This window comes from Mixophyes fleayi, chromosome 5, assembly GCF_038048845.1.
Source record: "Mixophyes fleayi isolate aMixFle1 chromosome 5, aMixFle1.hap1, whole genome shotgun sequence".
NCBI lineage: Eukaryota > Metazoa > Chordata > Amphibia > Anura > Limnodynastidae > Mixophyes > Mixophyes fleayi.
In genome coordinates this window covers 117497375-117520398 of record NC_134406.1, presented here as the reverse complement: position 1 = coordinate 117520398, position 23024 = coordinate 117497375, and the positions used below count along the sequence as shown (strand labels likewise).

Below are 23024 nucleotides of genomic sequence, written 5' to 3'. Positions count from 1 at the left end.
CTAGGAGAGAATAACTGCGCAAATGCTGTCTAAAACTAGCTTCTTTACAGGCAAACGTATTACAATTTTGTGAGCAGTGGCTGTTTCACAACTGCTCAACTGAGGCACCATCCCCTGTTCACTGATCTTGTAGCATGGGCCATGATATTTTTTGAAACCAGAGATAAGCCTGTGGAATCACAACCTTAATATATCTGGTAACAGTGATTAGTCACTGGCCAGCCTCGTTAGAGCTTCTTTATGAAAAATATCTTGATAGATGTGTTTTGGTCAGAGCCTTTAAAGGTCTATCAGTTCTACACAAGGAAGTTCTAACAATGGAGACAATTTCTATTCTAATGCAGTGATTACTACATACTAGTTTAGGCGAACTTTTGACACCACCTTGGGTTTAAAATCCACTCTGGTACACAGCCCTGTGAAAGGAAGGGGGAGGGGGAAATAAAAAAATAAAAAATTTTTTTAACGCACTGTAAAAATCAATTTCTCTTACTCCATTGAGGGATACTGCAAGACATTGCTCCTCCCCTACTATGCCCTTCTCCAGTGCAGACCTCAAATTTTGTATAACCAAGACAGGAAGAAAGGAGAAGCAATACAGAAAATTGCACCAAACAGCACTGCTTTCAGAGCCACGGAGGGTACACAGTGTCCCCCAATGGAGTAAGAGAAAACGATTTTACAGTGAGTAAAAATCCTCTTTTATCTTTACTACCATTGGGGGGACACTGAGGCAGTTTGGTATGTCCCCAATGTCTCGAAGGGAGGGATTGCTCTGGAACGGCTGCGCAACATCCTGCGCCCAAAACTTGCATCTGGGGAAGCCACTGCCACTAAGAACCGTGCAGAAAATGTGGGCGATATTATCCAGCCCAACTGTTTTACTGAAGCACCTGGACGTGCGTCTAAGAAACGTCAACCATTCTAGAGAGTGAGCTGTAAAGTCACCAGAACAGGATAAAGGGGGCGGAGATTTCCACCAAATGGTGGAAGGGATGCAGTGGGCATGAGACTGTCAGGGAACTGACCAGCCCTGCTATTGAGCTTCTGAATGGACAAAGAGGGCCTTCGTGCTCTCCTATCCATGAGACTAACTACAAGCAGTCAAAGAGGAGTATCACACGCAAAAGGAGAGCGCATAACAGAATGCTTGCCTACAAGCTCTAAAATCAAGAGTAATGCAGATACTATTCTCTGGAGCAAAAATTGGCCGGAGCGACATACCGACATTTAACTTTTCCTGAAGGATATAGGAGTGCAATGCACACAATGCCACTGAACCCCTGATATCCAAGGGAGCAACTCTACCCTGGGATTAACATCTTTACCCAAAGTCTGAGACAAAAAAGTGGCCAAAACAAGCGCTCTGATCACCCAAACTAGATTACATGGTTTAGACAGATGAACCCCCCCCCCCAAAAAAAAAGGGGGGGGAAAGACGGGTTTGAACAGGAAGTGACCCCTCAAGGAAAAGGCTTAAGATACCGTGACCCTGTACATCGGCATTGAGACTGAGGTAGAGCACCGGAAACTACCCCTAGAAGGTGCAGATGGGGCCGCAGACTTAGGTTTTGCAAGGGTTAGCGGGTGTTTGATGCTTAATCTGAGACTATCCCTTCTGAGATTGGATATGGAACTTTCAGCGTTAAGCATGTTTTAGTTTGTAAATCAAGATCCACTAGCCATCATCTGTTGAGGAATGGACCATTTCCTGGAAGTGGCTGTGAACTCTGAAAAGAAACCTACAAAATTATGCTTACCCCTGTGAGATGGTGAGCAAATGTGTGTATGTCTGGGTGGCCAGGGACATAGCCGCTTCAGTGTGGGCAGATGTGCCTGTGACAGATGTGATCTGTGTGGGCTGAGTGTGTAGAAGCGCGATAAAAGGGGGATTTACGTACCTTTTCAGACCCAATCACCTTAGCGAGCTTGGCCATTGATGCTGCTGGTGATTTAGGCCAGATTGGCTTTTGCAGAGCTGCCAACACCGAAATGGGAGCACCTCGTTTGCAGACCTTAGTCTCATAAGCTTCACAGAGAGCATCCAGTCTAAGCTGTTGAAAAGGTAATATATAAATATATTTGGCAGATATAATGCAGCTCAGACGTACCAATGAGTTCATATGAAACCTAAAGCAATGGTAATCAAAGGGTCACAGCATAAAAGTGAATTTTGTCATTTAGGTACAAAAAGAATGTCAGTACAGACGGTGACCCACTTCTGGAGGTGCCTCTCCAGACATAATACAATAGTATGACATATGTTACAGAATACATCTGTATGCCATTATACACACATTGCAATATGGACATACTAGCTGGTTTGTTATCACACACAACTCTAGGGCATAAATAGAGTTTTGTTTTTTTAACCTATTAGTAAATAGGTCTGTATGATCTATACATTGTATGCCTATAAATAACCATATAAAGAGCATCTTGGTTAGGCTGTTCAAAAGGTAATCCAGAATTACATTTTAGGCACATGTATATTATAGTACAGATATACCAGTGTATGTCTACTATTCTTGGAAGCTCTTTGTGCAGACATATTGCAATATAAAGGCACAAAGTCACAACAACAAGCACTTTTATATCTATTAGATGTTCTCTGTAGCATAAGAAGTTATCAAGTCTATATACTAGGTAATTCCTAAATATTAGACAGCAAGTCACCAGACTCTGAAACAGTCCTAGTTTATGTGCTGATAGCGACTGAACAGTGAAACCTTATTTCATAACCTAAACAGGTAAAACAATACAGATGTACCGGCAGATCAGAGGCAGAGCAATTGCAGCGTGGAGCACAATGTATGTTTTGGCACAGTCTCCAGCAATGGCCGCGGTCCGCACTAGGAAGGTGAAAGAGGGAGAGAGAGGAGGAAGTTCCACACTTCATCCGTCCAAGATGTCCGCCTCCATACCCCGCCAAACTGCACAAAGTATGGCTGTCGGCTCTTACTAGTGGAGGATGCATTTCTGTTAGTGTTCAGGCTGCGGGGAGCGTGAGCAAGCAAATCGCCTCCTATGGAGTGCGATTGCTTCGCTGTCCCCCCTGCTCGTTGTCATGGGGGAGGGGCAAGACTTGCCGGCATGCTGGTTGGGCGGTGGAGGCTAATGTAGCTTCACTCCTGCCCGTACTAAAGACCGAGACCTTGGCCGTCTATATGGCCGTCCTAAATGCAGTGCTGGCTGACTAACTGCTGCCTGCATGGCAGACTTAAAATTTGTGGGCCAACTGCTTGTTTCTAGGGGAAGACTGCCGGCAAAGGTGCTAGGCAAGTGAGCCAGGGTGCTGCTTACCTTGCGCAGGGACCCAGGGTGAATGAAGCAGACAGGCTATTCACCCCTCTGGGTCTTGGAATCGATCCCTGCGCAGCACCTGAAAAGGAAATAAAATAAAGACCATGTAAAAACCTAAAACTAGACTAAGTATAGGCAGAAGCCTATACCAACGTGACCTAACTCCTAGGCACTTAGAAAAAATTGAGGTCTGAGCTGGAGAGGAGGGGCATAGTAGGGGAGGAGTGTAAGGAACAAAGAAGTTGTTAAGTGCCTAAACTCCAGTCCCACCTACTATACCCCAATGTCTCGCAGTGTCCTCCCAATGGTAGGAAAGAAATATAGATTCCTCCAATCTTGTCAGATTCCATTACTCTTGAGCAACCGCTCAAACACCACACACCTAGAAGGAGTAGGTCAGGATTTGTGTGAAAAATAGATCCTTTATGCAGAGTATTTGGCTGAAGTGGTTCTGGCCAAGGTTGTTCTAGCTTTCACCATGTGACTGCAAACCACAGCTGGCAAGGACATATGGAAGAGCAGCTCCTGTTTCTGCCGTTTTTGGGGGGAGGGGGTAGATTGTTTTCTTTTATTTAAAGATTTTTATTCAATTTAGTGGTGTTGCCTATAGTAACCAGTTTCTAGCCAACAATGAATTTGAATGTCCTCATAAGATTATCCATCCATAAGAGTTTCTCACAATCTTTTATAATCACCCTTCTTCCAAACTTTGCATCCACTTAAACCTGGATGTTCATTCTGCCACGTTCGATAGAAGTTGCTAGTTGATACCATCCTGACGCCTTGCAAAAATTCCTAAATTTACAAAGATTCTCTTTCTCCACCCAAGACAAAGACATGGCTCTTGGAGAATGCACCTTTATGCCCTGTGGCCCCTCCGTTCCTTTAAAAAGTTTCCTATGCCTATAGCTCACGTAGTTAAGAAAACAGCTTGTCCTGAAGTAATTGCTATTAAACAGATACTTAATACATGAGATCTTCCTTAGAGGCCCAGATGGTGCATTTGTCAAAGCTCCTAAAACCAGGTTTAAGTCCTATGGTGTTAATGGTTGTCTAAAAACAGATCTGACATGCTTTGTTGCTTGAATAAAGCCTCCAATGGATTGTTACATAGGTAGTACAAACACTTCTAAGAGCTGCAATTTATACTTTAATAGCAGACCTCTATCCAGGCCATCTTGGAGGACAATCAAAACGCAGTACATATAGGCAGATTACCCATTACCTCTGATTGCACCATTATGTGACAGTATTCCAGGCTCTGTAAAATGTCTTTAATGTGCATGGTTTTCTGTCACTTTAACAGTCTTGAGAATATATTCTGTGAAAACAGCTATTCATGAGTTGCTATTTAGCAGCTAAGACATCACTGTCAGAAACCCTTGATTTACATGGTATATCTAAACTTTTGATGCAATCTGCTTATTGGTAGATACAAATATACAATCTTCAGACTGACATTAAGTATCCCATCTCCATGGCACTTAAAACGGATCTTATGGAGGCCATCTTAAATGTTCTTGCGTGGGAATATTGATAGAGTACTCCAATCTAAAATAGTGTGGAATCTCTGCTGCCTTTCCCATAATACAATTATTGAATAGCAGCCTCTCCACTTTTGTGCCCTTTGTATCTTACATAATTTTTTTTTTATCTAGAAGCACTGAAATTTCATGAAAGTTCTTTACAATATCTTTGATAATGTGATTTCTGAAAGAAGTTAATGGATCCTTTAAAATTATTTTTTTTTCTTTTCCATTTGCCACTTGATACGTTTGTCATCTGGGGAACATGCCTCCTTGACATTGACAGAAGGACCTAAGGGGCCCCAAAATGTCTAACCTTTGTAGACCAATAACTGGCTGAAATAGACTGTTTATGACAAGAGCCGCGGCGGCAGGCACCGTTGCGACTCACTCCTCTGTCCCTGGCGTCTTGGCAGTCTATGACGACCGGGGTGTCACTTCCATTTCTCGGTCCGACCGTTGCTAGGGCAACGGCCAGACGCCGAGTTGTTAGTGTCACGCCCCGGCAACACAGGGCAGCCAGGCGCGTGCGCCAAGACTCCTACTAAGCCTGTGGGCTTTTAGCACTTATTAAATTCATTAAGTCACACCTGGGGGGCTTATTATGCCATTTCATTCTCTGCTCCCGATTGGCTGTCTTAAGTATTTAAGGCAGGGAAGGCTTAGTATCCACGCTATAACCGGCAGGGAGGCTGTCTGTTGCTGGCCTGCTCCGGTGCCTGTTTGTCCCAGTGTTCCTGTGGATACTCTGCCCCTCTGCTATTGAACCGCCTGTTGTGACCCTTTGCTCTGTTTCTGGACTCTGCTTTTGTGCTGGTGACCCTGACCTTTTGGCATCTTTGACTACCCCGTTTGCTTCGAACCCCTGACCCCTGCCGTTGTGGTGTTAACTATAGATGTAGTGCAAGCTTATTAAGTACTGGGGGCATTCGAATATCTGTGACCGCATAAAGCTCTACGGGAAAGGCGGCTGCTATAGGCGAAGATCTCTGCTGCAAATTCTGCAAGTTTATTATCAGACCGGAAGTCTAAGTTTATTAGCGCTTTATGTAGCTCAACAAAGGTCTAAAGGAAAAGACTTTAAAACGCCCTTTATTTGGCCTTCTGCTAGACATATCCAGGGATAGCAGCAACTTTATTTTTCTCTTGACATTGTATGAAGGCATCCAGTTCATGCCCAAAAGATATTTTCTCCCTTAACAGAAGAGACACTACTTGTTCTTTGACTGCACACCTACCACCCAAGGCCACAACCATAAGGCTCTTAGATTTGCTGCTAGATTTAAAGCTTCTGCAGTAAAGGTTATAATTGCATCCATAGAAGCTTCACATAAGATCGTTCAGGACATTCAAATAGCAAGAGTTCATAAGTAACTTACTCAGTTACTACAAAGTGGCTGGTCCTATTACCTCTGCCAGCTCATAATCCCAAAGATACATCCATTGGGGACATCAGAGTCAAGTCATTTCACCCTTTCCCTATATGCCAGACTCTACATAAAGGACAGGAAAAGACACAGGAAGAAGAGAGGAGGTGCCTTATATACATTCCAGGTGTGTCTTTTCCTTACTATAGAGGAATTAACCCATTGTGTTTGTTGCCATAGAGGAGGAAGAGGAATCTATAGGTCCACATGAAGAAACAACAGAGACAAGGTCCTTAAAGCCCCTTGGCATGCTTGAAACTTTTGATCGAGAACATATCATCCAGCTAGTCAGCTCCTTATGTGTCTGGGTGTTACACTGAAATTTCTCTATGCGAAACAGTACACACAAAGCCTCTTTACAATAATGTTAGATGCCTATTCATATGCTCCACAAAGACCTAAAATCACATTTGTGCTTTCACCTGGAGAAGTGAAGAAAGCTAGAGGGAAGAGTGAAAAAAATCTAATAATTTCATGAAGTAAGCACCCTTACAGTGGTGCTACAAAGTTTGTGAAATATGACCTTAAAATGTGTTCGAATCTTCAACCAAGTCATAAAATAGATAGAGAACCCAATACACCAAACAAAGATATTTTAATTTATTGACCAAAATGATCCAACATTAGATTACTTTTTTTGATAAAAAGTATATGAACCTAGGCTTTCAGTAACTGGTGTGACCTCCTTGAGCAGCAAGGAGGTCAGTCAAATGTTAATTGCCAATTAGTCTCACATCTAAGAAGAAATTGACTGAAATTCCTTCAAGATGAACTGCTTCAACTCATGGATTTTTGTGGGCTCTCTTGCATGAAGATCCAGCTTCAAGTCCCGCCACAACTTTCTTATTGTATTAAGGTCTGGGATTCAAATATTCTAAAAAACACAAAATTTATTCTGCATCAAACCACTGTAGTTAGTGGTTTATCTAGAACGGTATCTTGCATCTTTTTTAGAGCAAGTTTCAGATCTATGTTGCAGGCTGTGTAGCGGGACTCAGCGCTAGCATGGAGACTCAATGAATTTGCTTCTGGAGATGCATTGCTGACCCAGAACCAATGGCACCCATTCAAGTCACATTGCCAAATGAGGCAGAGCCTTTGAGCATCTTGAATTTTCTTTTGACAGAGCACCACAACTGAAGGCACTTACTACCAAATAGTAAAGAGTTGCCCAGTGAAGCACCATGTCTTGGTCTCTGTGTTGCTCCCTATGGGTATGTGCACCATCTAGATCTTCACCTGGATTCCTAGGCAAGCCCAAATACACAAAATAAGATTATTCAAATCTGAGGGAGGCAGGGTTGGGTGGTAAAGCTTCCCCTGTAGACAGGGAGACAAGAGGATTGAGTGACTATTTTTTCAGGGGTGTCTTTTTCCCGTTGACTCGGCTATTGAGGATTAACCCATTCATTAAGGCTGCCACGGAGTCTGAGGAGGAAATTAACTCAAGGGTGAATGTTAATATTCCCTACCTCAACGTTCCAATGGTGTAGGGACTTATGTGAATGAAAGGAGTAACAGGTGACCATGTAAAAATAGATGAAGCGTGTATCGCTTTAAATGTGAACATAGACAAGCAGAATCAAAAAGGAAATTGACAAACAGGACAACGTTGGCAAAACAATCAATGAGCATGTGAAACTTAATCTAAATGTAAAAATAAAGACAAAAGGTGAAAAATTGACTTACACACGTGGATACCAAAGGGTATAATGGCCGTGTAATGAAAAAAAAAAAAAGAGGATTTTTGTACTTGCGTTAAATCCTTTTCTCAGATTCCAACTGGGGGACACCGCTACCATGGGGTTGTATGAGGGCACATGGAGTTAGAACTTAAATAGTTCAACTGTTAATGTAACTGTTGACAGAAGCTCCTCCCCTCTGCAACCCCTGAAGGGAAACCAAATAGCATGCAACCAACAAAAGCAACAGAAGAGCGAAGGTCCCCCAGATGGAATCAGAGAAAAGGATTTAACGCAAGTACAAAAATCCTCTTCCCTTTCATCCAATTTGGGGGGGGGGGGGAGAAACGGGACACTGCTACCATGGGGACCATTCTAAAGTAGCCCTGTGAGGGAGGGAAAGCTCTGTCAATCTGTCCTGCAAAACTTTGTGGCCAAAACTTGCGTCATGAGACACAAAAACGGTAAAACCAGGTAATGTGCTGACAGATAACCTGGTTGGTGCAAGGCAGGGTTAACCTGCCAATGCACCGTTGTGCGCAGGCTAAAAGGATCTCCACAGAACTGAGGAAATGCACTGCGACACGATCAAGTACAGGCCGATCAGAACCGATATAAGCCTGCCTGACGGGGAACATTATCCACCTAGCAGCAGTTTGTTTTGTAGGCAGCCAGTCACTGTTGTGAGGATCATACAATAAAAGGGAATCCGACCTCCGCATAGTGGACGTCCTGTCCACAAATATTCTTCGAGCATGGACCACATCCAATGACGTTAAGGATCCCTTATCTAAAAGGCAGTCACCTGCAGAAGACTGAGAACACAATTGCTTGATTAACATGAAAACCAAACCACTTTTTGTTGGAAGGAAGGTATCTTGCACTTAAGTCTCCCACCTTTTCTTCTGCCTCTTCCCCTCTTTCCCCTTCCCTTATCCGCCATTCCTCCATCTCCCCCCAGTGTCTCTGTCTGTCTACCCCACCCCTTAGATTGTACGCTCCTTTGAGCAGGGTATTCTCTCCTCCTGTCTTCACCGCTGTTAACTCTGCTCTCCAGCTACTTAGCCCTCCTCATTGAGGACCCTCTTCCCCCCCCCCCCCGTTCCCTCCTCTCCCCTTGGGGGTCTCCCTGTCATCCGTGCCTTCCCTCTTGGAATCAGTTGTTGGCAGACCTTCCCCTCTCCCGCCCTCTAGCTGTGCTTTGAGCTCACTGTGTTTGTGCTTATCGTTTACTGTACTGTGACCTCGTATTGTAATTTCGTTTGTCCCTGTACGGCGCTACGGACACCTAGTGGCGCCCTATAAATAAAAATTAATATTAATCTTGCAAAAAAACAGCCCTGTCAATATGGAATACCAGATAAGTTGAACAACAAGAGAGCCCAATGTCCAGAAACTCTCACTGCAGAAGCGATGTAGAAGTAGTCACCCTTTACCAACTTTCATGCACATTAAGTCCGCATGACAGGCTCAACATGGCCAATCGGGTGCAATCAGGATCACTGAAATTACGCAGTGTCTGATGTCATCCACGCCTAGGGGTCTCTGGTCCTGAGCAGAACCTTGGCACCTAGCGGTTTCGTCGAGATGCCATGAGGGCCACATCCAAAAGTTCCCACTTCTGGACCAACCATTGAAACACCTCCGTGAGCAGACAGCACTCCCCTAGCAACACGGTGCGTCTGCTTGGGTAATCAGCCTCCCAATTATCTACACCCAGGATAAATATATATTGCAGAATTTGCCGGGACATACATTTCCACCCCGAATAATATTTGGGGAGTCTCCTTCAACCGGCTCCAACATTCCTGTGACTATTATCCAGAACAAAGGACCTCATCGCCAAGTGACCCGCCTCCAACCAAGGAAAAGGCGCATTCCAGGAGACAACTGGAGCGTCTGAGGCCAGCCGAAGATGGGATCCCAACTAGTTGAACAAGAGGTCCCACTGACCTATGCGAGAGAGGAACCGTACGGAAACATTTCGAAGGTGGAGACCATCTCACCTATTAGTTTCATACATAGTAGGATGTAGACCTGAAGAAAATGCACCTTGTTGATTGGTAGAAACACCCTCTACAGTCTGGTGTCCAGTATAAAGCCAATGAAAAACATCCTCCGACAGGTGACCAACTGGAATTTTTGTAAATTTTGGTTCCAGCACTTGTTTGAACATTGAAAGATTGAGCCAGAGGGTCTGATCCGAGTTAGCCTTTACTAGCAAATTATCCAAGTATAGGTTGATGCAAAGTCTAGGGGACACAACCGTGCTGCCATGACATTTGTAAAGACTTATGGTCTCTGCAAGGCACTTAAGGAGCCTTAGGAAGGCCTAACAGAATTGAAAGTGGGAGTTCCCCACTGCAATCTGCGATGGTACAAAAAGGAGCCAACTGGCTTGTGAACCAGGAAGAGGTTTGAATAGAAACTTCTGCCCCTTTGTCCCTCTGGGACCTGGCAGATAACTCCTGCATTAATAAGAGAAGTCATTAACAGGCTTTTCATGGTTCTTAGGCCCTGGACACTTGTTGGAATAGGACAGTCCTCCCTTCTGTAACTGGTCCCTGAAAGGGATTGGCTTACCACTGTAAGGCTGCCCACAGTCTAAAAAGCCACCCTGACAGGGTAGACAAAAGGTCCTCGTGGTTTCTGGACATTAATAGGGAGGAAGAAACTTTTTCATCCTGGAGCCTGACTTATGATGTTGTATAGCTCTGCACCTAAAAGAACAGAGCTGACATAAGTAAGAGATTCCAAGGACTTTATGGATTTGTTATCTGCGTTCCATGAACACAACCACAAAATTGTTCCATCTGTAACGAACGATGCGGAGATCGAAGACACTAAGGCTGCATTCCGAGCTTCCTCAGATATCCTGAGGCTTCATTCAGATGTAATGCCAGAGGGAGCAAATCAGAATTCTGGACCATCAGTAAGCTGATCTTCCCAAGTCTCTATCTCTCTAGCCACTGATGTGGAAGTATGGTCTTCAAAAGAACTTTCTATTTTACGGTGAGTGCTAATTTTACAAGTAGCCAAGCCAGGTACAGAAAGAGGTAAAGCATGCCAAGCGTTATAGGTGTATCCACCTTATGGTACCTGGTCCCATTGGGCCATCTCACCCAGCCGAAGTGAAAAGAGGCCAGGAAACCTACGCAGTACAATCAATTTTCTGTCTGGCTGTTTCCATGCTGACTCAATGAGATTCGTCAGCTCTTCAGAAGGAGGAAGGCAGACTACACACCTCTACAGCCTCTTTCCCACTTTGGTCTGAATCAGAGACCACCAAGAACATGAGCAGACTTATGCTTTTTACAGGAAGTCTGAGTTCTCGTGGACTCAAGAAATGTATTTCATTTTTCACGTTTCTGTACTAATGAAGTAGACCTACATATCCGTAAAAAAAAAAAAACAATAGATCTAGATATATATATCTATATCTGTACCCCATGGGGTACTTGGTGACAAACAATGAGGAAGAAGCCCGAGTATCCCGAGGGTAGAAGCCAGCAGCAGTAACAGTGTGCCTCCAAACGACCAGTCCTGTCATGAAGGAAAGGGCGCGAACACTTCAGGCTCTGGAATGTCTCGCTGACAGGTTGGGAGTCTTAAACTACTCCCCCGTCTTATATGGCTTCACACCACTGTCGAAGCCTCCTTGAGCCTTTTTACACAGCTTTGTCAAACTCCGCTGTCACTCAGTTGCCCTCGCTCGCACCACTGTTCAAGCTCAGAGATATCCAAGTCCCCCCTCCGCCTCAGCGGGTACTTGGTATCTTCCAAAATGTCCGGTATCCGGACGGAGTGCGTCGCACTCTGCCTGTGGCAGCGCCGGACCCGTCAGACCTTTGAAGATGTCGTAAGGGCAGCTGTCTTAGAAGGCTGCACGGATACATTTTGAAGCAGAGTGATAATCGTATCCACTGCGAGTATCTCTGCAGGATGGGTGTGCAACTGAAATGAATGGAGCAGTGCTCTGTTTAGTCCTGTGGGTGTAAGTGCTGCTTACAGCACTTACCCCACCCCAAGTAAAAATAAACAATAAATAAAAGAAAATCTATTTTAACTAACAGCAAGTACTGCAGAGCAGTACTGAGAACAGCCCAACTCCTTGGGCACTTAACACGGAGGAGCTTCAGGGGTTGCAGAGGGGAGGAGTTTCTGTCAACAGTTACATTAACAGTTTAACTATTTAAGTGCCAACTCCATGTGCCCTCATACAACCCCATGGTAGCAGTGTCCCCCAGATAGGATGAAAGAGAAAGTAAGAATGTTTGTGTAGCCTTTTCTACAAGAGAGGAATTAAAAAGTTTTTGCTTCGCCCTACCACCAAATCTAGTTTGGGGACTCAAGTACAGTATGAATAAAAGATATGCTTTTGGAGCAGGTAACAGTAACTCAAATTAACAGTAGGAGAGATCAGAATTTTTAGAGTTGCCAAAAGGTCTGTATAATACAGTAAAATGATATACAGTATTACACAGAAATGCGTGACTTTAAAGCACAGTATTTTTACCAAAGAATGCCAGAAAGATAATTTAGTAAGTTGCATGTGGACATATACAAACCACTAACATGCAACATAGTTTAAACAAAAAGATATTTAAAACCCCACCTTGTAATAATTCAAACTCACAGCTTGGTTATTGGCTGCAGGCAGAGCTGTAGGGTAGTGCACATGATGACCTGCTTTCAAAGAGGTTGGTTTAACTCCAATAGCTGTGGCAGAGATGGCAAAGCTAGCCTGGAAGGATATAACCAAAATGTCTTTCACAAACGGAATGCTTAGCTTGTCCATGCATTTTTTATGCCCAATATGAAGTCATTACATGCATCTATTAAACACATAATGAATGAAATGAACTACCACCCCACTTAACATTTAATATTCTACATATACTTCAGTGACCAGAGATTTTTTCATTGAATTAGCATGAAAGACTGCCAAACAAATGTAGCACACGGCAAACTTATTGAACACTGGGCAAATCTATTGTAGTCTATGCAGCATGATTTCGCCACACGTAATGTTAAATTAACTATTGACCTTTCACTTGCAGCTTCATGAGTAAACAGGAGTTGCTGTTGAAGTAAATGAGGGAACTGCATTTTACAATTCATGACAAATTCCAATTAAAAGAAAAAAATAAATAAATTTCAAAATGAAGGAATCCACAGCATCTAAAGTCTGAGCAGATGCAACAGTCACTTAGAGGGAAAAAAAATAAAGATTGTTGAATTGTGGAAATCCTTCAAATGATTGACAGTTACCACCACTCAGATATATAGAGATAGAGAATATAATATATATATATATACATACATATATATATATATATACACATATATATACACATATATATACACATATATATATACATATATATATATATATACACACACATATATATACACATATACACACACATACACACACACAATGGAACAAGTATTCTGCTAATGTGGAAGATAAAATAACCAAGTGTTAAAATACCATTTGAAGTGTGCATGTCTGTATAAAACACCTGAAGAGTTTCAGGGACAAAAAAAAGGCAAAAAAAAAATACCTGAGCATCAGTAGAAAGCATCAAGGCTTGCGACTGTGCAGGTTTAGGTTTGTCAGTTTGTACAAGCCACGCTGGTTGTAATCTTGCCATAATCTGGGTCTTTGCTAGCAAATTTAGTGGCTGAATGGTGGGTTTGATTGATGGAGGTGTATCACAATCCTTATAGGAAAAGAAAAAAAGTTATAGCCAATATTGACCCAGTGGCAAGTTTAACCCCTGCTGCCTTTCAGTACTGATGAAATAATTAATGTAAGCCCAAAAGCAGGACCCAAATGCAAATACATTCTTTGACAGCAGGAAAATGGAGATCACTTGCACTGAACTTGAGACAAGCTTACTGGACTAAAATCAATGCAGTTTTCTGTTCGATTTTATATATTTATAAGGCATCAGATTCCGTAGCACCGGATACAGAAGTGAAAAATATTTGAGGTAACACACATAAGTAGCACAGATGAGCGAGTAAAGCTATGGGGACTCCGAGCAGAAAAATACATGACAGCAGACATAGGACAATAGACAGAGAGAGGACCCTGCCTGTGAGAGCTTACATACCCTTTACATTGTCCTAGGGACATTAGTTTCTTAACATACGCCCCCCCCCCCCAGTAAAACAATGCAAAAACTTCAGTTGTCAATATTTTCCCCCCCCATTTTATTAGGTGAATTCATCCAATGACTTTACAGTGGTAAAGTTGCATTATATTGTTTATCCTGTTTCTATGTCTCCCAAGAAATCCACATAGTACAATAACTAGCAACTTTATCTTATACAGAGGGGTTTATTTAATATTGTGCAATGGTACCACTCATGCACTTCTGCAAATCACAGATACATAATGCAGCCATTTACTCTGTTGTGGCTTTTCAGGGAGCCCCAGTGAAGAATCCCCTTTTATGCAAAGTGTTTTTGGTCTTCACCAGCCACCTAATGCAGAATCTGATCTGTAAACGCTCGGCTAAAGTTAGGATTTCACATAGCAGGGGATCACGCTAGGTCTTCATGACTTCAGTGAACCCCACAGAGACCGATAAGACAATACCATCCTTAGATGGTGTTAATTCGGTAAGCAGTGACCGTATTGCTTTATCCTGCAAACTAACATTGCAGTTACCACAGAGTTCTATGTGGTAAACCATGAACTGTAAAGTAGCTTAATGCAGAAGAATAACCATTCTCAGGAGAAAACCACTTTCTCCAAATTTACAGCGATTGTAGTTTTGTACATACACCCCTGAATATGTTCTGTTTATCACTACCCTAAGCTCATTCTTTCAATCAGTTCTGCCAAAGCACAGGTAAATTTTAAGTGGAGACCACTTTTATTAGTTCACCAAGAACTGTATCAAGCAAGAAAGGAGTTAACAGGAGCAGATTGCAAAGGACTATTTTTTTACGTGTTAAATAATTTTCCTCAAGCCATTGGGGAACACAGGGAACATTGGGCATAGGTGACGCAGGAGTGACGGCACATTAATGCACAAAGTGGTTTGTAATTCCACTCCCTCTATGCCCCATGACTACTGGAGCGTCAATTTTTTTAACTAAGCTCACACAGGACAGAGTAGGAGAAACATGTAAACAAGGAGGAGGGGGGAAAAAATAAAATAAAATATACACCACAGACAGTCTTCCCAAAACAGAGGACTAGAGTAAAGGGCAGGCTTCCAGGATCCTCAAACTCTGGGATGCATGTGTGTCAGACGCAAATGTGAAAAATGTTCACAAAAGCCATTTTGGTCACCATAGTTGCTGAACACTTTGGGTTTACTGAAGGACTGCATATTGAAAACATGGGTGAAATTTACATAGTCACAATAGCCCTTAACTTCACTTTCAAAAATACCAATTTCAAAGTCTAATATAACAATTTCCACTAACATAACCCAAAAGGCACAGAGTGCAAACTGTATAATCAATTGTAAAAAAAATTGAGGTGCAGTTAGAAATCAATGTCCTTGTAGCAGACTCCATAAAATCTTTACCAACACTTAAGCTACCCCTTCACAAAACAAAAAAAAACAAAAAACACTTACAATATCACTGCCTGAGCGAGATGATGATGAGGAACAGGTTTCAGACAACAAATGCTGTGGACTGCATGGAGAGCAGCTTAAACATTGGTTGCAAGAGTGTTGACCACCTGTAGATGCTGATCGTACTTTCTTCCCACTGTCTGTTGAAATAAAAAGGGGGAGAAAAGATGGAGAGATACATATGAGAGAGAGAACAGAGACATCAATTAAGCAACGTAATATTTAGAATCTGATTAGAATCCTGAGATTTACAGACACTTGGGTGTAAATGTATCAATCAGATTCTAGCCATCATTTATTTAGTACATTCTACAAAATGATAGCTAGAATCTGATTGGTTGCTATAGGCAACATCTCCACTTTTCAAACCCGCCAGAAAACTCAGCTTAATACATTTACCCCCTGATGTTAGAAAGTGGGTGACACCAGTGGACATGTTTACATTACATGGCCGATAATTAACCAACTGCTTTGCATCCGCTTATATACAGTTATTACTTTTTGTCTATCATTCTTAAATATGACTATTACATTTTAGGTATGTTACCACTTAAGGTTAAGACTCCCAACTCTTGAACTCCAGCAAGAGAGAAGAAAAAGAAAAAAAAAGTCTAACCCACTTGCAGCCATAAAGAGGGGCTCAGTTTGGTGGAGTGTTTGGTGCATACAAACTAAATGTGGGCTCTGTACTTGTCCTTTAATTTAAAAATGTAACTTATAATTCTATCATTTAAAAAAAGCAAATGGAATCTAGGTTATATTACAACACCATGTTCTCAAACTTTACTTACCATAAAGGTGAGGAGGGTAATCTATTTTGCTTCCCCAATTCTTCCTAATCCACTCTCTATAGTCAATCACTTCTTGCGTAATTTTGATTATTCTGCCCAGTGTACTAGAATACAGATAATATGTTGATTTAGAGTACTTTGAACAAATGTGAAAGACCATGTAACCAGTAACCAAAGAAGATCTAGAATGACTTAAAGTGAATATAAATAATGCACAGCAATTTATGTTAAAGTGGCAGCAGTCCACACTACTAAGACATGCAAGTCTACATTTCATAGGTTTGTAAATAAGCATAATGTACTGCAATATGGAAAAGTAGATTTAAGTACCTTTCAGAATCTCTGTTAGGATAGGATCTTGCAAGTGGAGATACTGTATGACTTAGCACAAGGTAAGCATAATCAAATACTTGCTGAACCTGAACAGCTCCATATGAACTTCTTCCAACATCATTTTCTGTTAAATTTAAAAAGGCATTTAGTAGAGCAATATAAAGAAATGCACATTGCCACCCTTAATTTTTCAAGTGGAGTTCAATGCAAAGAAATGTGGACCACATGGTGAAATTACAGAAACAATGCCATGAAAACAGGAAGCTGGTATTTAAAAGAAAAACAAAAACAATCAATCCAAAATACTGCAATTTTGTAGACTCCATAGCAGTGAGACTGCTCTGTAATGTAAAATCTCCTTCCTCCTGCACCCCTCTGCCATCACATGACATGCTAAGAGATGAGAGCCTGTAACTGGCTACATATTTTGTAGCCTCCAGAGATTTTAAAGATATCTGTAAAAGGACAGCAAAGAAAAATGCACTTAACTTGCTCTGAAAAAAAAAAGCAGGGATTGAGTTTCTTGAATTGTAAGTTTTTTTTTTTTAATGTAAAAACAAAACATTAAAAAAGAATTGGGTAGAGAATTGGTTGAAGGATAGGTAGTTATAAAAACATAGCCACCCACGGCTTCAGTTATTAGTGATGTATCATAGGGCCATGCCCTTTTAAATTTTTACCAATGACCTTGTAAACAGGGCGAGACTGTAAGGTCATATCATCATCATCATTTATTTATATAGCGCCACTAATTCCACAGCGCTGTACAGAGAACTCACTCACATCAGTCCCTGCCCCATTTGAGCTTACAGTCTAAATTCCCTAACACACAGACAGAAACACAGACTAGGGTCAATTTGATAGCAGCCAATTAACCTACCAGTATGTTTTTGGAGTGTGGGAGAAAACCAGAGCACCTGGAGGAAACCCACGCAAACACAGGGAGAACATACAAAAGCAACAGATAAGGCCATGGTCGGGAATTGAACTTATGACCCCATTGCTGTGAGGCAGAGGTGCTAACCACTTAGCCACCGTTGCTGACACCCAGCTATACAGAGTTAGAGACATGGAGAATGATAGTAACTTGCTGCCATGAAAATGCCAATTTCCTAGCCAAGCTTTGCAAGATAAAATTAAATGCAGTTCTACACAAAACCATGGTCTTGATGCATTCTAATTAGATATTAAAACTGGATACAATTAAGGGGGGAGTGGGGAAAGAGTGGAAAATTACTTTGTGCTTCATGGAAACAGTAGTAGACAGAAAGAGTGCCTGGTAGCACCTGCAATCTAAAATACAGCAGGCGATACAATTGCTTTAAATCACTTAGAGTTTTAGGCACCTCTAAGAATGTGGGAACAAGCGCTTTGTCTCGTAGGTGGGATGGACAGGTGGTTACCGGAAAAAAAAGACTTCATTGGTGCTGCTCCCGACTCATGGAGTTTCCTACCACACTACCCTGTCCCACAGCCTTCAAATATTTAGACTCTTTGAAAACCCATCTCCCCCTCCCAGATGTGACTTTATCCCCGATAACCCTATTCACACTAATGCAACCTCACAACTGTCCCAATCTCCACAGAGCCACATTTGCTCCTCGTTTCAGCTGTGCTCTCTTCCATTTAGAATGTAAGCTCTAATGAGCAGGGTCCTTTGCCTTTGTACCCTTTGTTTTCATGTCTGCATTTATTTTGTCTAACTTGAATGACCCCATTTTATAAATGTCCTTATTTTATGTATGTATTGTTTTCCCCAACTGTACAGCGCTGTGGAGCAATGTGATGCCTTATGATAATAAAAGGGTTCAGAGAGAGTCTAAAGCTTAACATTCAAATTCTTTATTTAAAAAAATCCTGTAATTATTGGAGAAAGGGTGCCTTTGAACATTCACTGTCAATGTAAGATTTGACCAATATTTCATATGAAGAACCAAATAGATCATCAGTTTAAAGTGGAAGATGATTTCAGAGTCTTGTATTCTTTATTATAAGGTTGGTTAGGCTGCAAGATTTCTCACCCACTAAGATGGCAATGGCAAATTACCTAACAAAGTTGAAAAATGGATGGATGTCTAGAAATGTTTAGCTATAATTTTACAGTATTTTCTGATAAGGTGGGTTTGTGTCAGAGGACAGCAGCGCTGTACCATTTGAGCCTTTCAGGAAATATCTGAAATTGAAGTTAAACGGTTTTATATCAAACAAAAACTAAAATTTTGTGGATGATTTCCTTTAAATCTTTAGATTTCATACTAAAGCACCCTCACAACTGCCCCATTTGTCACTCTGATCCACACCCATTCCTATTGTTTCAGCAGCGCCCTCTTCCAGTTAAAATACAATCATGAGCAGGGCCATCCCTAACCTTTGCTTTCATCTCTTCATTTATTTTGTCTACCTTGCATGTCCCTGTTACAGGTATATCTTGTTTAATTCATATCCAGCACCGCAGAGTACAATGGTGCCTTACAAATCAATTCTATTATAACAAATGTGTATTTATTAAAAGGTAGACTGTGTGGCTCTCACCAGAACTTTAGATATAATCTGTATGTGTTCTAACAGATTTTGTTAACACTTGCTCAATGCATAAGCCTGTGTTTGCAAGTCCAAAAGTCAAACGAACACAGATTTCTTCCAGTTATGGTAAGATCTAAAAGAATTCTGGAAAATATTTAGACTCGCCAACACATGTTAAAACTAAGCCTAGCAAAATTAACTGGTTACAACCATGCCATTCTGCAAACTGGATAATTTTCCACCGAATTATGAATCAGTCCTAAAAGTCATCTCAAGCAAGCACGATAGTGGTGAAGTCTAGCATATGTAATATATACTGCAAGTAGATATGGCTATGAAAGTGCTGGACAGGGAAGGTTACAACAAAAATGATGGGATTGAAAACATCCATGTAAACAGTCCAATTTCAAAAAAATTATTTTGACAAGTACCATTTAGGGGAGTGGAAGGTTATAATAGGTAGTAAAGTGTTTTTTAAAGTTTAATATTCATCCATTCCTTTAGTGGGCTTCGCTGGGGTGAAGTTCAAGCAGGTCCTTTACAAAAAACTATGCACTAGCATAAACTTAAGGAAAAAAAAAAAAAAAAAAAAAAGCTAAATAATTGTAATATGTAAAGTTGGTTTAAATAACTACTTAAAATAATTGTGCCTCAAATTGAAATAAGACCGTATAAAAGTGTGTTAACAGGTCACATCTTAAAATGAGAGTAGATGGCTGTAGCTGCTTTGACAGAAGGCCCATAAACACTGCTTTTTATAATCTTCTTGAAAAATCCTTGCTATTGAGAGCTGTCAAGTCTGTAACAAACAAATCTATGCACCAATTACCATTAATAGGCTCCTATGCTTATTGTTGCATATTACATTAGTATTCTTTATTTTAGGGTTTGGCTATACTTTAGGTGTATATTTGTTTGATGCCCCGCAAACCTCTAGTGAATACCCATGGTTATTAGGTCATGGGTTTTGCAGTAACAATTAGTGCAATTTCTCAAATAAAAAGCATGGCAATGCTAATTCAATGTATTGCCTGCAGTAAGTTAAAAAATATTTGGCGCTCACCTGATGGCAGAAAGATCTGATGCAACTTTTTGCCATGACTATGGACTGCCAATTCGGTATTTCAATACATAAGTGAGAACTACCATTTTATTTGTTTGAAAATACTCTATGGAAGTCATAACGAACCTGTTAACATTCTAGTCAACGGAAAAAGCAGCACACCTGGGTAAATAAATATTGTGAAAACTCATTCCCCTGGTGTTTGAGAGGCACCAATACAAGTGGGAATATTGGGCTGCCCAGAGACGCTCAAGGAAATTCTCATTTCCTTATCAACTACATGTCAGCCACAATGAATGGGATATACCCAAACAAAATCAACACCGATCGTGCAAAGTGAAGGAGGGAGAAAAACCAGGAAACCCCCTCTCTCCCCAAAAAAAAAAAAACCACACACAACTTCGTTAAACGATTTTCCGTCAAAAAGAATTCAGAGGATTTCATGTCCAATAGAGAATGTCTGGTAAAGATTGAATCAATGCGGCTTTGCAAAAGTAGTCAAGATTGTCCAAGGCTTTAGACCTGCATGACCGGAAAGTTGCCACTGCCCTTGTAGAAAGCACTTTTAGCACCTCACATCCATTATGCTTATAACAATGATCAGGAGGACATTGTACCATCTTGCAAAAGTATGTTTCGATGAAGTGTGTACTTATCCAGGTCCTAAAGAAAGAACAAATAATTGATCTGTTTCTCCTGAATTTCTTTGTTCTGGAGAGGAAAACTGAAATTGTCCTGACCATCAATTGTATGTAATCTTTCCTCATTGTTAGTTGGCTTTGGGCAGACATGAAACTTTATTAGTGAGGACAAGGACTTTGAAGACATTGAGATTTAAAATAAAAAAAAAAAAAAAAAGTATGCAGAATGCTAGCATTTCAATTTTAGATTTGCACTATAGACTGGATAGCCTCCAAATATTCTAATAGAAGAAAGGTTCTTTTCTAGCTTTAAGTAATTCAATCACCTTGTGAGATACTCCCTTACGCTCGCAACTGCTCAATCTCTACACCATTAAAGAGGACAACCAGATCTGGTCTCTGGTGCAGTAGAACTGATTTGTATCCAAATTAAGACTATTTTTCATGATAGTTTAGTGGTTAGCACTTTGTCTCACAGCACTGAGGTCACGAGTTCAATTCCCAACCATGGCCTTATCTGTGTGGAGTTTGCATGTTCTCCATGTGTTGGAGTGGGTTTCTTCCAGGTGCTCCGGTTTCCTCCCACACTCCAAAAACATACTAGACGACTAATTGGCTGCTATTAAATTGACCTTAGTCACTTCAGTCCCTGCCCCATTGAAGCTTAGTACAAATTCCCTAACATGTACACAGACAAAAATTAAGTTCTCTGTATAGCACTGTGGAATTAGTGGTGCTATATAAACAGATGGTGCTGAAATCACCTTGCAAAATTTCAGGTGCAACACAAGGTGGAAGTTAATTACTCTCCAAATCGCTCTCATTTCCAGGACAGTTAAATGTTGTGTTGAGTTCAAGTACCTTGTACGGTTTGTGAAATCAGATGTGCTTCTCCCCAAGCCCATGGAGCTAAATCAGAAGAGTCCATTCTGGTTATGAAAGGAGTACTTTGGATTATTCATAGGTCGATTCTTTCCACCAGTTGAGACTTTGCCTCTGTTATCCTTATCCCTTGGTCCAGAGACTCATGTCTGATCCCCTCAAGTGATTCTAATTGTAAGGTTCTTATACCACCTTGCCCATTGTATAACAGCAAATGTTGATATAAACATACCTAGAAGCCAGACACGCTTATGGAAGGCTTTAATTGATCTACAATGTAAGAAATCAACCGCTGTATCCTATACCATCTCTCCTTTGAAATAGTTACTTTGTCTTCTATATAGGAACTGTAGCTGTTGAGATGGTATCAAGTTACCTGTTTTTGTTGATGATCCATCTGCAACTCAAAAAAAATACTCTGACTTTCTACCAGAGATATTTCCTATGAATCCATCAGCAGGATATCGGCCAGATACAGGATCAGGGTCTTGCCCTGTTTCAGGGCCACCAATAATAGCACCAATACCTTTGGCAGTTCTTAGAGATGTTGCAACTGGAATATGTATATAGGCATCCTGTAGAGTACATCTATGGAAGGTTAGAAAATGTCATGTCTATTACTTATATTTTGTTATGGAATGGGAAATGCCATCATTTCACTTAAATTCGCTTAACCCTCAAATCTAGTATTGCACTGAAGTTTGACTGTTAATGTACCAAACAGTTTGGAATAAAAACCTATTCATCTGATTGACCGGTACTAGTGAAATCATTTCTTTCCTTAAAAGTACTTGTAAGATATTGCTTAATTCTTGTTTTATATTATAGGGACCAAGATCCTAGATTTTATAAATATGTTCATCCTTGGAATCTGATTTTTATTTTGCAATTTGAGGCTACAATAGCCCTTATTCACAGATACTGGATAGTTATTCTCCAAGTTTGCAAATTGCTTGATATTCTGCCCCCTAATATAGACTCCAAGAGCTGAATCAACTGGCCTCAAAGTCTTTCTCTACCGCAGGAACCACAAAGACTGTATAGTCATACAAGTACCAGAATACCTGAAGTATTGCTTACTAGGACAATATCTTTAACTCTTTATGAGCCGGCAGTGTGCTCTTCAAGTTGAGCTTGTATTGTTCCTCCAGTTACCTTCTGAACCACGGAATCCAGTTGGTCTCCAAACAAAGGATCTTCAAAAGAAAGCATGACCAGTTTATATTATGAATAAGGAAAAGCCAAGAGG

General features: G+C 41.1%; 1 protein-coding gene across 1 annotated transcript in view; it reads right to left on the bottom strand.

The window, feature by feature from the left end:
* TENT4A (terminal nucleotidyltransferase 4A) overlaps window positions 1–23024 on the bottom strand; it is a 48130-nt gene that overhangs the window by 5053 nt on the left and 20053 nt on the right. The window contains exons 9-14 of the mRNA XM_075212753.1: window positions 16664–16790; window positions 16334–16437; window positions 15543–15682; window positions 13506–13664; window positions 12575–12682; window positions 1902–2054 (exon numbers count right to left, since the gene is read on the bottom strand). Coding sequence (XP_075068854.1) covers window positions 1902–2054; window positions 12575–12682; window positions 13506–13664; window positions 15543–15682; window positions 16334–16437; window positions 16664–16790 — 791 coding nt within the window. The remainder of the gene's footprint in view (window positions 1–1901; window positions 2055–12574; window positions 12683–13505; window positions 13665–15542; window positions 15683–16333; window positions 16438–16663; window positions 16791–23024) is intronic.